The sequence below is a fragment of the Cibotium barometz genome, chromosome 38 (assembly GCF_041138505.1).
Source record: "Cibotium barometz isolate CiBa-2024 chromosome 38, ASM4113850v1, whole genome shotgun sequence".
NCBI lineage: Eukaryota > Viridiplantae > Streptophyta > Polypodiopsida > Cyatheales > Cibotiaceae > Cibotium > Cibotium barometz.
In genome coordinates this window covers 5,372,994-5,388,978 of record NC_141083.1, presented here as the reverse complement: position 1 = coordinate 5,388,978, position 15,985 = coordinate 5,372,994, and the positions used below count along the sequence as shown (strand labels likewise).

The window sequence follows — 15,985 nt, the reverse complement described above, 5'->3', positions numbered from 1 at the left end:
CACACGTTACATTTAAAAAACTATGCATACAACATACAAATTGAACGGCACCACCATTGACCACAGTTAGAATAGGGGCCCATTGTTTGTAAAAAATGGATATTCAATATATTAGTTGATAGCTTTTTTCGGTTACCTTTGATATTAAAGTTTTTGTTAACCTTTGATATTAAGGTTTATGTTAAGCTTAATGTCACGTAGGCTGTAACGCCTGTGGGTGACCAATGGCGGCAGACCGGATGGCCAGACGGGGCTTTAGCGTCAACGCCTCGACCGGAGCACCGAGGACATGGCCATCCGGGGTTCAGTGTGGGAGAGGATGCCCATGCGGAGTCATGGGCGGCCAGGCTAGTGTGGACGGCAGGCCACACACTATATAGCCTGGGGGATGAGGGGCAATCCTCATTCTTCCTCTATGGCTGGGTGGTGACCGTCCCCTCCAGCACCCGTAGCGGCGCTACGGAGATCTATTATTGGTATCAGAGCTTGGTGTCAGGATCGCGAGTGGCGTGCGAAGCGGACCCAGCCGTTTAATGATTGCCTCTCAATTAAAATTGGGGAGATAACCTTATCCCAACGGTCTTCATCATCTTTTACAGCAAGAAGTCGTGTACACAGAAGAAGTTGGCCATAGCTGGAAGGAAGGGTTTCTATTATCTCTCTATTCTCCTTTCTCTCTCTCTCTCTCTCTCTCTCTCTCTCCCTTGCACACACCCAAGCTCTCGATTGCAGGCACCTTTCTCCCGGATCGGAGCATCCTGGAGTACCGACGCTTGTAGAGGCTCGCAGTGCAATACAAATCGGCAGTCGAGACGACAGTCCAGGCGACCGTAAGGGGGGTGACTATTCTCTCTCCACTGCTCATTTTATTAGCGTTTTTGTAATTTTCGAGTTCTCGCATTTTTATTTGTGCAAGAATTAAAAAATGTCTGCTAGGCATAGTGTGTCCCCACCGCCTTCTACTTCTCTAGGGTTTTCATGTCTCTTGTCCTCGGTCTTACGGGTTTGACCCTGACCAAATTGTCAGGCCGTATACGCCTGACCGTTTTCCACGGTCCAGAGTGCACTCGTCGATCATGCGTGATCCGCCAACGCCCTCCTCGTCTGTTGACCCCGCCTTAGGACCCAGCGAGCCCGCACAGCGGCTGCAGTAGGCAGATGACCCCCCTTTTTGGTCGATGAGCCAGATGACATGAACACCGACGTCACCGAGGGGACCGAATATCTTAATGCAAAACTGAACAATATGAATAAAGTCCAGAGGCTGACTTAGTCATGATGCTACAGAGCATCTCCACATGGTTAGACGCACTGACAGCCGCCTTGGCTAGTACTCCGACTCCTCGTGGTAGACGAGCTCCTGCGGCACGGGTGACCGTAGCCTCGCCAGTGGTTGCAGAAGTACAGGTCGATGCGCCTGCGGGGCCGTCCATAGAGACAGCTTCGTCGTTATTGAAAGACTTGAAGCCGCCTGGTTTTGGTGGCGAGGAGAAGGAGAGAAACAAGGACTCGGTCAACATGTTTCTAGCGAAGTGGTCAGACTTGCACGCGCTGCGACAGCAGCCTAGCTGGGTGCAGCCCGTAGAGGCTAGCCTCTCATTAACCGGCAAAGCATACAAGTGGTGGATGAGTTTGACAACTCGTCCTGCCACTTGGACGGAGTTTGAAATGATGTTTCGAAAAGAGTTTTTGCCTGTTAATGAGGCGGAGAGAAGCTGGGAGTTATGGGACAAGTGCTCGATGGAGAACAAATCTCTGACTCAGTACATCTCAGACTATAGGGAGATAGTACTCAAGCTAAAGGGGATCGATGCATTCCAGACATTGTGAGGCTTTAAAAGAGGCCTCAAAGATGATTACCTTGAGTACGTAGAGCCCTTACAGCCTAAAGACTTAGCAGAGGCAATTAAGTATGCGTAGATATTTGATGACATCAAGCGCCGTAGTGCGCGTGGTGGTTCGAGCAGGGCCGAGAGTAGTGAGAAGAGGAGGTCACGCGTTAAAAGAAAAGGGTTCCGCAGTGATATGCAGGCGGATAGGATGGACCAGGGAGGACAGGGTGGTCATTGCTCTAAAAAACTGCGACCATCCAGGAAGGAAAGAGATAGCGAAGTCCAAAAGAAAGAGCAATATATTAAAGTGTGAAAGGAAAATCGCTGCTTTAATTGTAACGATGTAGGGCACATGAAGGCTGAGTGTCCAAAGCTTAAAGCCAGCACGAGCGGCCAACGAGCCCAAAAGAGATGGTAAATCCTCTAGGCAGTTGCATACAGTGCAGAGACTCTCTCTCAGTTCCGCAAAGTTCAGAGAGGTGACAGTGTGCCATTATGATGAGCATCACGCTTGTTCGGTGACACCAGCGATGTGGCAGCCTACTGTAGGTCCGCATGACATGGTGCGCATGTATGGCACCATAGGTGGCCGTAGAGTCACAGTTTTTATCGATGATGGAGCTAGCCACAACTTCTTGAACTACTCGTTAGTCAAGAAGTTGGGGTTGACTAAGACCCAGAGCGTCATGAGTATACTGTTGGCCTAGCCAACGGGTATGACAAAACGGTATGGAATACCGTAGTATTGGGGGTCCCATTATCTATGCAGGACTACGAGGCTCCGCTTGACTTTCAGGTCATGCACTTAGCCAGAGCAGACGTATATCTAGGCAGGGAGTGGTTGTATGGCTTAGGCCCTAGTCCAGCTCGGAGTTACCTACATAATACGCTACATTTTGAGCATGGAGGTAGAGTCATTACCCTGCAGGGCGATCGTATTGTCCCCGCCACACCACTTATTTCCTCTATGGAGCTGGCCACTGCGGTCCCCCGCAGTGGCCAGATAGCAGAGGTATATACTTGTTACCCTCTTTTAAATTCTGTTTTCGTAGATGAAACTGTAGATGATATTTGCATAGACAAACAAGGAAAACAAAATAGCCTTGGACGAGACCCACTGTTTGAAAACCCTGTTTGGCATGCATGCGATTTAAACAAGAAAAAATCCAGGGCAAAAGAGACATTAAAGAAAAAGTACATAGATACTTTAATGAATTTATTAGAGGAATGTTTGCGTAGACAAACAAGGAAAACAAAATAGTCTTGGACGAGACCCACTGTTTGAAAACCCTGTTTGGCATGCATGCGATTTAAACAAGAAAAAATCCAGGGCAAAAGAGACATTAAAGAAAAAGTACATAGATACTTTGATGAATTTATTAGAGGAATTTCAGGATGTTTTTCCTGATGATTTGCCAGATGGCTTAACACCATCTAGAGAAGTAGACCATGGCATCGAAGTTATGCCAGGATCAAAACCTATAAGCAAACCTGCTTATAGATTAAGCCACTTCGAGGCACAGGAGGTGGAAAAACAATTGACAGAATATTTGAACAAAGGCTTTATTTGGCCTAGTTCAAGTCCGTGGGCATCGCCTATTCTTCTGGTAAAGAAGAAAGACGGATCTATGCGGATGTGCATAGACTATAGGGCTCTTAATCAGACGGCGAGATACTTTACAAAAGTAGACTTTAGATCAGGGTATCATCAGGTTAGAATTAAAGCACAAGATGTTGCGAAGACAGCATTTAGGACCCATTTCGGGCATTTTGAGTTTTTGGTTATGCCATTTGGGCTAACCAATGCTCCAGCGATGTTTATGACGCTGATGGACACCATTTTACGTCCATATCTGGAAAAATTCGTAGTAGTTTTCCTAGATGATATTGATAAAGTTGTTTTTTCGTATTAAGGCAATCTGCCTTTTTTTTAGCATGTGAAGAAAAAAGCGTGGCTGAGCTATGTCGTCTAGGCTGTGTTTTAGTTTTTTCGCAGACCACCTTCCTCCTCCTCCCTCCTCGCTCACCATATCTAGAGACCCTTTCTGCCCATAGCCAACGAGCTTTTCTACCCAGGAGGGCGGGTTGTGGGCAACGGTGTCTGCTGTGCCTTCACACTCGGCCAAACCTTCCACAAGGGCGATCACCCCTTCTTCCTTTACGCCCGCATGCAGGCGCTCGTCTCGCTGGTGAACGCGGAGGCTGGACGACGGCAAGTAGGGTGGATGATGTTTAAGGAGAGTGAGTAGTCTAAACGACGGCGGCGAGTAGGCTGCTGCGAAGGTTTCAAGAGAAGGTGTGAGAAAGATATAATACCTTATTGAAGGTATACCTTGCATATTTATTAATGCCACAGGAGTGCCATTAATAAATATGCTCACAAAACGTTTTCCTAATACTAAGGCCTATTCCATCATTTCCTAGAGTTAATGATTCCATAGGAATTGGGAGTTCAATGCATGGAGGTCCCAAAAAGCTTAGGTCCCACGATCCAGCACCAAAAGGATTTGTTCAACTTACGTATAAACCCTTGAAGCCAGTTTAGAGAAGACCCACGGCAATGGTGAGCTCCAAGACCCCTTCATTTGCCTCAGGGTTCCTGTCGCAGCCATATCCGCTGCCCGTCGTCCATTCGCATCTTTCGTACCCTCTTCTTCATCTTCGAGGGACGAAGCGATGCGTATTGCGGGCTCACAGGAAGCCTAGTCGAATCCGCACCATAGTCTTTGCTCACGTCGGAAGAGCAGAAGCAGTAGCATTCTCCCCGATTTCTCTTGTGCCCGAATGGTGCCGTTCTTTCCTGGAAGGCCATGCCCTCCTGCAAGCTACTGCATTGTGTCGTTCCACCGCAATCTTCATCTCTGTGTTCTTCATCCTTGGCGTCAGAGCTGCTGCTGGGTCTCAGCAGTACAGCGGCCTCCCTACTCAACTACCTGTTTTTGCGTGCATTTCGTCTGTGAAAGGAAATGCTAGGGTTTCTTCAGTGGCCGAAGCTAGGGTTTCTCCGGTGGCTGATACTAGGATTTCGTCCAAGGCAGATGCCAGGGCTTCTTTGCAGGCAGATTCTAGGGCTTCGCCTATAAATGCTAAGGTTAGGATTTCACCTGTAGCGGACAGTGGAGAGGTTTCTTCAGGAGCCCACAGTAGGAACACCACTTCTCTCCCGAATGCTGATGAGCATGTCAATGATGGAGGAAACCCTGACCAGAAGGATGGCAAGGCTCCGGAAGCAGAAGCTACCAATGATGTCCCCAAAACTGCCTCGAGAGGAGATTTTTCACATGAACGAGGAGAAGCAGAAGCGATGGAAGATTACGAAGATGAATTTAATGAAGAGTATGAGGACGAGGAGGATGATTACAACGAGTTTGACGATGCTTTCGCTGATGATGAAAGAATGCAACGTGCATCCACAGAGTTCTCAGAACGACAGAGGAAAATCAAGGGTAAGTCTAGGTAGGCATATCATTTGCGAAGGTTGTGTAGGTTTTATAGTTCAGATCTCAAGGTTCATGAAAGTAGAGAGCTTGTGTTCTAATGTGTAGGTCTGAAGGTATGTAGAAGTATATTGATATTTTTGGATCATTGATTGCCCTCGTGCAGTTGATAAAAGCTCAGGCACAGAAGATGCTAGGATAGAGTCAGGAGAAAAGCTGGCTGAGGATAAGGATATGGAGAAGGCTTTTCAGGAGTGGAGGTCAACACCTTACAAGTTGACAGTTCCCTTGAGAGTGGTGGATCTTAGGGGCTCTGTGCCCCCGATCTGGCTGAAGGTATTTTTGAATGTTTAAATGAGGATCAATTTTTTTATCATCAATTTCTTCTATGCATTCTATCTAGATAGTCATTATTTGCAAGATGTGTGTGCACAAGTAAGGGCTACTCATTCATCATTTTAAGGTTTAGTGGAATGTATGATTTTTAGACCTCCCGCATTTTCCCACTTGCATGCATTTCATGCTCTACACCTGTAAGCGCCACGTGTGAGGTGCTAAGCTGGGCTGTTTTTGGGATTAAATTTTGTGAATGCAGGATTTTATGCTTTCTCAAGGCAAAAGAGTGAGAATTACAGTTGAACACCAGGGTGGTTTGAGAGAAATTCTGTCAGCCTTGGCTTTGGCTTTGCAAAAGAAACAAAGCAAGCCTCGTTCCATCTTAGCTGCCGATATTGTCACCATCGGAGACTCTTGGCTTCGAATTGCCATTTCTGGGGGTCTTATTGAGCCCATCGAAAATGCGGAGCAGCACGATTGGTTCAAGAGGCTGAGCCCAAAGTGGCAGGTCCGTTTCTTTTAATGTGCTGGCTCTTTTCAGTGTCATGGGGCATCTTCTGCACATATTTTAACAGGACCAAGAAGGGGGATATATTTTATAGATCTTTCTGCTGTATCAACAGGCTTGCAGATCGTTTTTGAAGGCTTTGTTCAAGTTGTTGCCATCTGGTTTATATTAACTCTTTCTATCCAAAGCTGCTGCTGTGTGTGTGTGTGCGTGTGCTCGTGCGCTTTATTGCTAGCTTTCATGATGGAAGGGCAGAATATTAACTCTTTCTATCCAAAGCTGCTGTGTGTGTGTGTGTGTGTGTGTGTGTGTGTGTGTGCTTGTGTGCTTTATTGCTAGCTTTCATGATGGTTGGGTCTGCCCTTCACCTCTGAAGAAGTGAAGGAACTTAGTTTGATGGTTTATCTATTAAGATTTGTCTTCTAAGGTGATGTTTCTTTATGCATGAACTGCACCTACTCTTAGGGGCTGATGATGTGAGCAGGGATGTCATAGCATTTAATCTATGCAAGGAATGCTGGAGTTGATGATTAGAAGATTTGTGAGTAGATTCTCATGGAGCCAAGTTCACACTTTGTTTTTTGTCAGGTTTGGGAAATAATCTAAACTTTCCGTTGGTATTAGTGGACATGTAGATTTCTTTTGAAGCCTTTGTGTAGGTTGCGGCAAGATGGTTTATATTATTTCTTTCTTCCCAAAGTGGTGCAATTGGCCCAACCACCTACCATCTATGTGTGTGTGTGTGTGTTCTCTTTAGTGCCAGCCTTCATTGTGTTTGAGTTTGCCCTGTACCTGTGAAGAAGTGATAGAAACTCAATTCGATGGTTTATCTACGAAGATTTGTCTATTAAGGTGACATATATTATGCATGAACCTGCACTGACTCTTGGGTGCTGATGATGTGAGCGGGAATGTCATAGCACATAGCCTATGTTGTGCATGATGGAGTTGATGATTTGAAGCTTTGTGAATAGACTCTTATGGAGTCAAGGTTGCACTTTGGTTTTTGTTAAGTTTGGGAAATAATCCGAACTTTCCACTGGTATACATTGTTTTTGTTACATTTGCACTTACGATGCATTGCCTTGATTTACAGCAACTGTTTTAAAGTATGAGGACCTTGGGCTTCAGGCTTATTTACGAAGAGATCAGGAGGGCCGTCTCAACTCTCGAGGACTAATTTGGGGAGTTCCCTATAGATGGGGAAGCATGGTGATAGCATTCAGAAAGGACAAACTATCAAAGAACAACATACCTGGAATAGAGGTTTTTACAGCCTTACCGTTTGAATGCTGGAATCAGGCTGGGTCCAGAAACCAGTTAGTCCTGTATTGGAAATTCAATCACTCTTATCTTGCCCTTTGTATCATCATTTAAATTCTTTTTTCTTTTGTTGCTGCCCAGGATTGGAAAGATCTCTGGAGGCCTGAACTTACTGGAAAGATAGCCATGGTGGACTCACCGAGGGAAGTAGTCGGGGCTGTACTGAAATCCCTTGGGGCTTCTTACAATGTTCAAGATTTTGACAAAGATGTTGAAGGAGGAAAGGAAGCAGTAAAACAGCAGTTTCTTGTGCTAAAAAAGCAGGTAGGTTCTTTTTGTTATTTTGTGTGCAGACTTCTACCTAATGATTTATCCAAATTTGCTGAATGATTTTGTCCAAGCTTCATCTATTGGACAAGCTTGAATCTTTGATTTTCTTCTTGTTATACTTGTAGTAACTCAAGTTCTTACCATTCACACTTGTGAGAAGTACTTGCAAATTAGGAGACTGCCTTAGGGTAGGTGCTGGGCAGGAATAGCCTTGAGGGTAGTATGGTGCTAGGGATTGTGGTTGTGAATAGCAAGCTCCTGTTGTCTTGCCCGAGCTTTGGCTAGGTGTTTCTCCTTCTAGACGGTTTTATGTGGATCTTAGAATAGATTGTTTAAAGATGGCTATGTGTCACGTGCATGGTGCACCTATGTGAGTGCCATGTGGACATGGCAGGAGAGGATGTTATGTGCATTACTTTTGTGAGTGCCACGTGGACATGGTTGGCAAGCTAAGGGCAAAACTAGGGGCCATATAGGCACCATTCAGAAGGCCCAGGAGCTGATTGGACACCTCAAGGCCAGGTGCCCAAGTGTGGAGCCAGTTGGCAGCTGGCCAGTTGGAAATTAACGTTGTGGTGTTGTGTGCTGCTGACCAGCAGGACAGCGGCCGATCAGCCCTATGTCAGCTGACCAGCCATACGGATGCATATAAATCGGAGGCTGAGGGGTCGATGAGAGCATTTGGTGCGTGATCTTCAAAGTCAAAGTCATGAGCAGCAGTGGATGTGCCTTGGATCAGAAAGAAGGCAGCGGCGGCGCAGCCCCAATGTGTAGATCTCAGCCATGCACGAGTCTTCACACTGTAGAATCCAAACATAGAAAATATTTTTCTTGAGTTCAGCATTGTACATACTCATGGTTTGCAATATACACAGTACTCTAGGTCAACTCTCTGGTCCAATTGTGTATTTGCAGCACTTAGTGATTAGCATTAATTAGCATCTAAACAATGCTAATGAAGTTATGCTTTCGCTCCCATGTTGTTACACTACCTCAGTAGGATAGGCTTTTTAGGTTGTGATATCTAAAAGCATGTAGAGTCCATGTTTTCTTTAATGAGAGTTGGTTTAATCCTTACATATGAAGAAATAACCCTTGTCCTGTCTCCCAACGTTGTTTAAATTTTGAGTACAATGTGCTGTCAAAGGATCAACTTGTACAAGGAAAAGGTACCTATCAAATAGGCCCTTTAGGTGCACCCAAAATTTGAGCTTGGCAAGAACCATTCCACACCTTATCTAGGTAGTCTTGGACCAATCAAAAAAGTGGGAAAAGACCTATGGTACTTTTTTGGGCATGCATAAGGTACTTGTGAAAGAATGGCTGTAAATCAGAAAAAACAGCAAATAGATCTTGCAAAGAAGCACATGTGCAAAAGAACTGAAGTAGAAAACTTGTTATCTGCTGAAGTAGAGCACGAGGGCTGCCCGTAGGTGCATACAACCAAAAGCAATGGCTGAATAATGAAGTGCTAATGATGCTAACCCAAGCCACCTATTTATAGGTTGGACAAGAGCTGGTCGGCCAGCATAAAAACAGTGGGCTGGCCGACTATGCAAAAAATACTAGAATAATGTCTAAAAAATAGACAAAAATAGCAGAAAAATATCTAAAATAAGATGAATGCATGGCCTCATAAATCTGGCCAGATACAGCATGAAATATGCACATATATGCCCAATGTGGAGATGATAATGCCAACACCTCCTCTTCAGTGCGCCAGATGGGCGGACCAACTCCAGCATAATAAAAGCGTGTACTTGGGGTAGCTTTAATACTACATTAATCCAATATCATTTGAGTTGTGCAATACTTCTGTCTCTAGAGCAATACCTCGGATCGAGCCTCCGCATTCTAGCATGCCGGACGCCCTCATCCCCTCATACGTAGGCCACGATCCTCTCATCAACTCCAAATCGAGGACATGATCCACCGCTATCGAGCTACCTTTCCATGTAACATAGCTGAGGGAGATCTCTTAGCCATACTCATTAGCCCCATGCTTGGAGTGGTATACCATCTATTGGGGGCTGATGCTCCTATCATGTACCACGTTCTTGGTATTCCATGATGAGATTCCATGGACAGTTTTGTATCACCGCAGTGAGATAGCTATGTTTTGTTTCTATTTTATTTTCCGCTCCATGATGAGATATGGCCATGGATATTATTGTATCACTTTGGTCTCAAAGGCCCATTGGGTCCTTAGTAGACGCTTAATCTCTCTCTCTCTCTCTCTCTCTCTCTCTCTCTCGTGCAAGTGCAAGCCATGAAGACGAAGCAAGAGGAAGCACGAGAAGGACCCATACCTACAACACTACAAACGGAAACGACAAACCATGTTTCAAAGGTAAATTCAGTTAACTCACAACATTTTGTTAAAGAAGTCATATAAGCGGTCAAAGAAAAGGAACGAATGGAAAGTAACAAAAAGGTAATCAGAGTCGGTGGTCTTCCTCAAGGCTAGGATAGGGCAGACATAGCTCCAGAGCTTCGAGAAGACTACATATTAGATACAGATGTACTTACAGCACAACTGAGCAAAGTAGTCCCCTTCGTGGACTTAGGAGACCCTATCTCTATTATAGTAAAGGGTACACAGGCAAAAGTCTCCTATATGGACAACAATGAGAAAATAGCAGTGATGAAGCAAACAAGGTCTCTCCAAGGGACAAAGGTATGGATAGCTGATGAACTCACCCTGCTACAACTCAAGAACAGATCGGTAGAGCTGAATAAAGTTAAAGAAGCAAGAAAGAATGGCAAATGGGCAATATACAGAGGAGGACAAGCAATCATTAAAGAATTCCGTACCCCATCCCCCTCAAGAGCAAATCCATCCATGGATGAAATATAGCTATTTTTATTTTGAACCTCAATTTCGAACTAGATGCAATAGAACCCATTGTAATTTAAACTCTTAAGAGTCTTAAGAGTTCATTTTGAGTTATTTTTTTTTCAGTTTTATGCCTCTTTGGCATCGATACCCAGAGTGGAATGTAAATGGATGTACCTGATCTGTCCCATAGGTTGGATTCGGCCTCCCGTGGATGTTAATATAACTTTCTTTCTTCTTTCTTTCTCTCTCTCTTACCTCCACCGTGTAGCCCTTCGAGCCACCATAGTTGCCTACGCTCTTGGGAACCCTAACCCTAGGCTAGTTGGGCCATCAATTGGTATCAGTCTAACCCTATTCTGCTCCTGCATCTCGTTTTTGTACGTTTGTCCACGCCAAGCTATTAGAGCATCACCGCTTCAATAACCATCTACCTTCCGCATCATTATTGTAAGGCTATAATAGCCTTTAAAGTGATGGTGCCACGCAGTCCATCATTCGTTTCCTGCCTCCTACGCCCACACCATCATCATTTGGTACTCCACACGTCGTGGCTGTCTTGTTGGTCTGACCTAGCTCCGCCTTCTGTGCATTAGGCAACCGCCTATGCCGCTTCGGGCATTGCCTCGTACCACCACGTGGCCTCGTAAATGCTTAAGCCTTGAAGTCACGTGAAGCTTCTGGCCCATCATCGCCTCCAGCATGGGCATTTACTTCTTTCGATTGCCGTCGACATCATTATCATCAGTACCTGCAAAAATCAGATTTAGAGCTTTTCAAAAATCCAAGTAAAATCATCAATTTAGAGCCTGTCTCTACAAAAATTTGGTGTTTTTCTAAAAAATAGGGCAAAATCAGCAAATTGAAGCTTTGCCGGAAAGGGGGGGACAGCCGAGGGGGGATTTCATCCTGATTTCCCCGGGATTTGTAATTGAGTCAGGGTTCTTTGCCCGAGATGTCCCCCAAAAAGCTGAAAAATAATCGTGTGTGTGTGACATTTTCTTGCTGCCTAAATGTTTGTATTGCCTTGTGTTATAAAAGGCTATGTAATTTCCTTGTTATCTCTATTTAGAGTCAGGGGGGGATTGCTTTTGGGTAGACTGATGTAGGCACAACTATGAGTGGTCAAGCTCTTATATCTGGCGTGACATGAGAGTTCAAGTGTTGGCACACTATAATCTTTTGTATCACGTGTTGCTGTCTTGAGCTGAAATCACGATGGTTATTGAAGGTCTTCTCAAGTTACTCCACCTTCACTTCGAAGGGGGGTTTGTTGGGTATTCAGAGCTTCACGTTTGTACTTGTCTTTATCTGTTTGTATGTATGTGTGTGTTCAGCCTATGTGTGTATGTGTAACTGTATTCATGTATATGTGTGTAAACACTTGCCTAGGCGTGAACACCGCTTATATTTGATAAGATATGTGTCTTGTGCCCATTTGTGTTTTTAATATGTGAGTCAAAAAGATAAGGCTAAGAGCCTGCAAAAGCATGTACTTTGCTGTAGCTTTAATACTACATTAATCCAATACCATTTGAGTCGTGCAATACTCCTCTCTCTAGAGCATTGGCTCTCTCTCTCTCTCTCTCTCTCTCTCTCTCTTACCTCTCCACCATGGTGCCCTTCGAGCCACATAGCTGCCTACACTCCTAGGAACCGTAACCCTAGGCTAGCTAGGCCATCATAAATATTAAGCTGAATTCTGAGCAAGAGAGAGACGTAGGAAAAGAGAGAGAAGAGGCCATAGTATTGGTTCCTAATAACCTTTAAAGGGTCCCCGCCCGTAGGTGTATGTGTTGTAGATGAAATGAAGGGACTAACCAGGGCTGAATACCCTAAGGCGGAGGAGGAGGTTTGATTGCTGGCCCTACTTGGGCTATTGCTGCTGCACAATTTTCTAGCACCTGTATTTGACTTTACAGGGCTGGTCTTCTTGCATCTTTACCACTGTCACAAGAAACGTTTCGAGGTTTTGTAGGTTTTTTTTGAAAGGTTTTGTCCGGCCGGTAAAAAAATCGTAAAATTATATATATATATATATATATATACACACACACACAGACACATATATGTATATACATATACACAGACATATGTGTGTGTGTGTGTGTGTGTGTGTACAGGTAGATAGATAACTCTTTGACCACATCGTTGGCAAATTCTTGAATCTTAACATTGTTTTTGTGTGTGAATGCAGCATGTTTTATAGCTTCAATGAGCTGCTTATTAGGACAGCATAAATAAAGCTGCGTATATGTGATTTTTGGGGTCAGTTACCTCCCGGAAACGTTTTCACAAGGTATGAAACGTTTTTGAAATGCGTTTTTTGAAACATCTGACTACTATACGTGGAATGCCCGTGATAAACACCTCTTCAAGGAAAATTAACCCCCACAACCAGCCCTTGTGCTTAGTCGGCCAGCAATACAAGTCGTCGACCAGCACACATGCAGCCCATACCCCTATATAAAGGGTGATTCAGTCAATGGGATCCCATCTTTCAGCATTGCAATATCAAAAGCTGAAACAGCATGCCATAGGCAGCCTTCAGCCAGAAATGCAAACACAAAGGAGTCAAATCAGTTCAGCAATCAACATTGAGTAAAAAACTATAGAGAAAAAACCTGTTTTTACCATTTTGAAACCTATGAAACGTTTCGAGACGAAATGTTTCTAACAAACCTCTTCCCTCGAGTAGATCCTTTAGTAGCAACTTGAGTGCCCATGGGCCCTCTCCTTCTCTTCCTCTTCATCACCTTACTTCCCCTCTTCTTCTCCTTCCTCCTCTTCTTTTATTATTTTCACCTCTCCTTCTCCCATCTCTTCAGCTTCTTAATCCCATAATTACAATCGCACATTCTACAATTCCTAGCCAAAACAAAAATGACAAGACCTGGAATCATAGTTGCCAGGCGTTTCATGAAACGTGTTTCATAAACGTTTCATTCATTTTCCAGAAGTTTCAAAAACGTTTCATACAAAAAGGGGGGGTACAAGCCTCAAAATTTATATGCAGGTTTATAATATGTTAAAAATATGTTGCCTTCCCTGTAAAGCAATATTAAACATGCATCATTTACACATTAAAACATGTTTACAAGCTAAAACTAAAGAATCTGGGTGACCCAGTTACAGTGGGAACCCAATTGAGTCACTAACAAACTGGCATAAATAAATTGGCAACATTAAGAATCAAGATCTGGATTTCATCATCAATAATGGCAACTACTCAATAATGGCACTCAAAGTGATCACAAAAAGTTTGAATCCTGAGGTGATACAAAAAAAGTAAACTGAAGTCTGAAATACACAAAGTAAAGCATGTTGAAGCCTGAAAGATGCAATCATGCGTGAATGATGACAAATAGTAAACTAGAGGAGCTTGATAGCCCCAAAGACTAGAGTCCTCAATATGGAGTGTGGGCACTGCCAACTGGGCACTCAATCCTCTATCCTCGATGTCCTCATCAGTACTCTCCTCAGTAGACTCAATGTCACTCTCAGAAGAGGATGATGTTGGCTCAGCTGCCGCACTCGTCTCAGTTGCTGCACTAGTACTAGCACCTTCTGATAATGGTACTGTAGATGCTCGTGTGCCATGAGCAGGTGCCATCAACTCCTCATACAACATGGCATATATGTCACGCTCCTCGTGAGGAATCTCTAGGACATCTTTCATCTTCTCAATGTCGATTTTATCGACATTGACCTAACGAGGCTCTATCGGATTGCCCGATTGCTCAATTAGGCGGATATTGCAATGGCAATACACCAACCGCTCCAACTGAGCAGTTGACAACCTGTTCCTCTTCTTTGTATGAATGAGGGCCCATGTGCTCCAGTTCCTCTCAGCAGGACCCGAACTGCAATCCTGTGAGAGGACTCGAATGGCGAGGTGTTTCTGCCATTAAAATACAGAAACTTTGTAAGTACAGGGTACTAAAGTCTCAGTATAATCATCATTGATCAATGTACTATGTAAATAACAGACTTGTCTTTTAGAGTTGTACTCACCAAGTGAGGGCTACTGATCCCATACTTCTCCCACCATGAGACTGGTTGAGCTGTGTCTCTTGCATGCATGCAATCCGTCCACCAAATGTGTGATTGGCATTCCGATACACTAGCCGCTCATCCTCCAAGCATCTCATGAGCTCCATGTCTCCTCCTGTCCATTTCTGAATGTAATCTTGCCATCCATCTTCCAACTCTTCATTAATATACTGGGCCTCACTACACCAGAGAGGGTGCAATATGTGGGCAACCGCGTGGATTGGTATATGGAACCAATCCCACTGGTCATTCCAAACTCGTCGAATGTCCTGAACCCTGTAAATTAGCCATGAATGATCAAAGCTATTAGCTCACTCCTACATGCTATGATAGAACATAGTACGATACAAATTACAAGTTACAACAAGAAGGCAACTAGTTGGAAGTTCAGTACCTCTCATCTGTCAAGAAAGTGCATCGGTTAAGAGCCTCTCCAATCCGGTCCATGAACTCGTACAAGAGTCCAAGAGTGCTGCCCTCCATGTCGGTGATGCGAAGAACACTATAGAATGGTTGAAGAGCACTCAATAAAGCCTCTGCCTCCTTCCACCAATCTTCTTGCATCACTCTGCATGCAAAAGTAATTGCCTTCGGGCACTCATGGTCCTCCCAGCTCATCCACTCTCGACTAACCATTGTGCGCATGAGTCCCTGTCGGACTCTCACTACCCTCTCAACCACAATGAACATATATGCGAACCATGTGAGGGCTTCAAAAGCTCAAGGTCACTATTGGCACGAAACATTGCCAAGACTTTGGGCCTCTTGGTAACAAACTTCACCAAGATACGCGGAGTGTCAAAGATGTCAACAATCCACCTAATCTTGGCAAGATCTTCAATGAGCAAGTCTAGGTTATGGGATGTACATGAAGTCCATACAATCTGCGGGAACTTATCTTCTAGCATCCGTTCCATAGAGACACAGTTGCTACCATTATCAGTGACCACTTGCACTATGTTTTGTGGGCCTATCTCCATGATAGCCTTGCGGAGGTGTGACCATATAAATACTCTTGTCATCACTGTCCTAGGCATAGATGCGTCAATGGCACGCAAAAATTTAGTGCCCTTGCAAGAGGACACCAAAATATTGTACACATTCCTCTTGCGTATATCTGACCACCTGTCACATAACAATGTGCAACCATACTTGCTCCAAGTGGCTTTTAATGGCTCCATCTCCACCTCCACTGCTTGTTGCTCTCTTCTGAGCTCTTTAGTGCGCAAGGTCTCATAGGAGGGTCCCTCCCACTCATCCAATGCGGCGATTGCCCTCATGGCCTCTTTCCATCGTGGTGTGCGCACAATGTGAAAAGACAAAGCACATTGGATGAAAAGCCTAGTGAGTTCCCTAGTTGCATCTTTAATTGCCTGCTTTTGCATGCTTG

General features: G+C 44.5%; 1 protein-coding gene across 1 annotated transcript in view; it reads left to right on the top strand.

The window, feature by feature from the left end:
* Positions 1-4,327: 4,327 nt before the first annotated feature.
* The window catches only part of LOC147616274 (putrescine-binding periplasmic protein-like protein), a 33,597-nt gene continuing 21,939 nt past the window's right edge, over positions 4,328-15,985 (top strand). Inside the window, exons 1-5 of the mRNA XM_086777283.1 lie at positions 4,328-5,278; positions 5,436-5,605; positions 5,865-6,113; positions 7,245-7,379; positions 7,518-7,700. Coding sequence (XP_086633409.1) covers positions 4,393-5,278; positions 5,436-5,605; positions 5,865-6,113; positions 7,245-7,379; positions 7,518-7,700 — 1,623 coding nt within the window. The 5' untranslated portion in view covers positions 4,328-4,392. The remainder of the gene's footprint in view (positions 5,279-5,435; positions 5,606-5,864; positions 6,114-7,244; positions 7,380-7,517; positions 7,701-15,985) is intronic.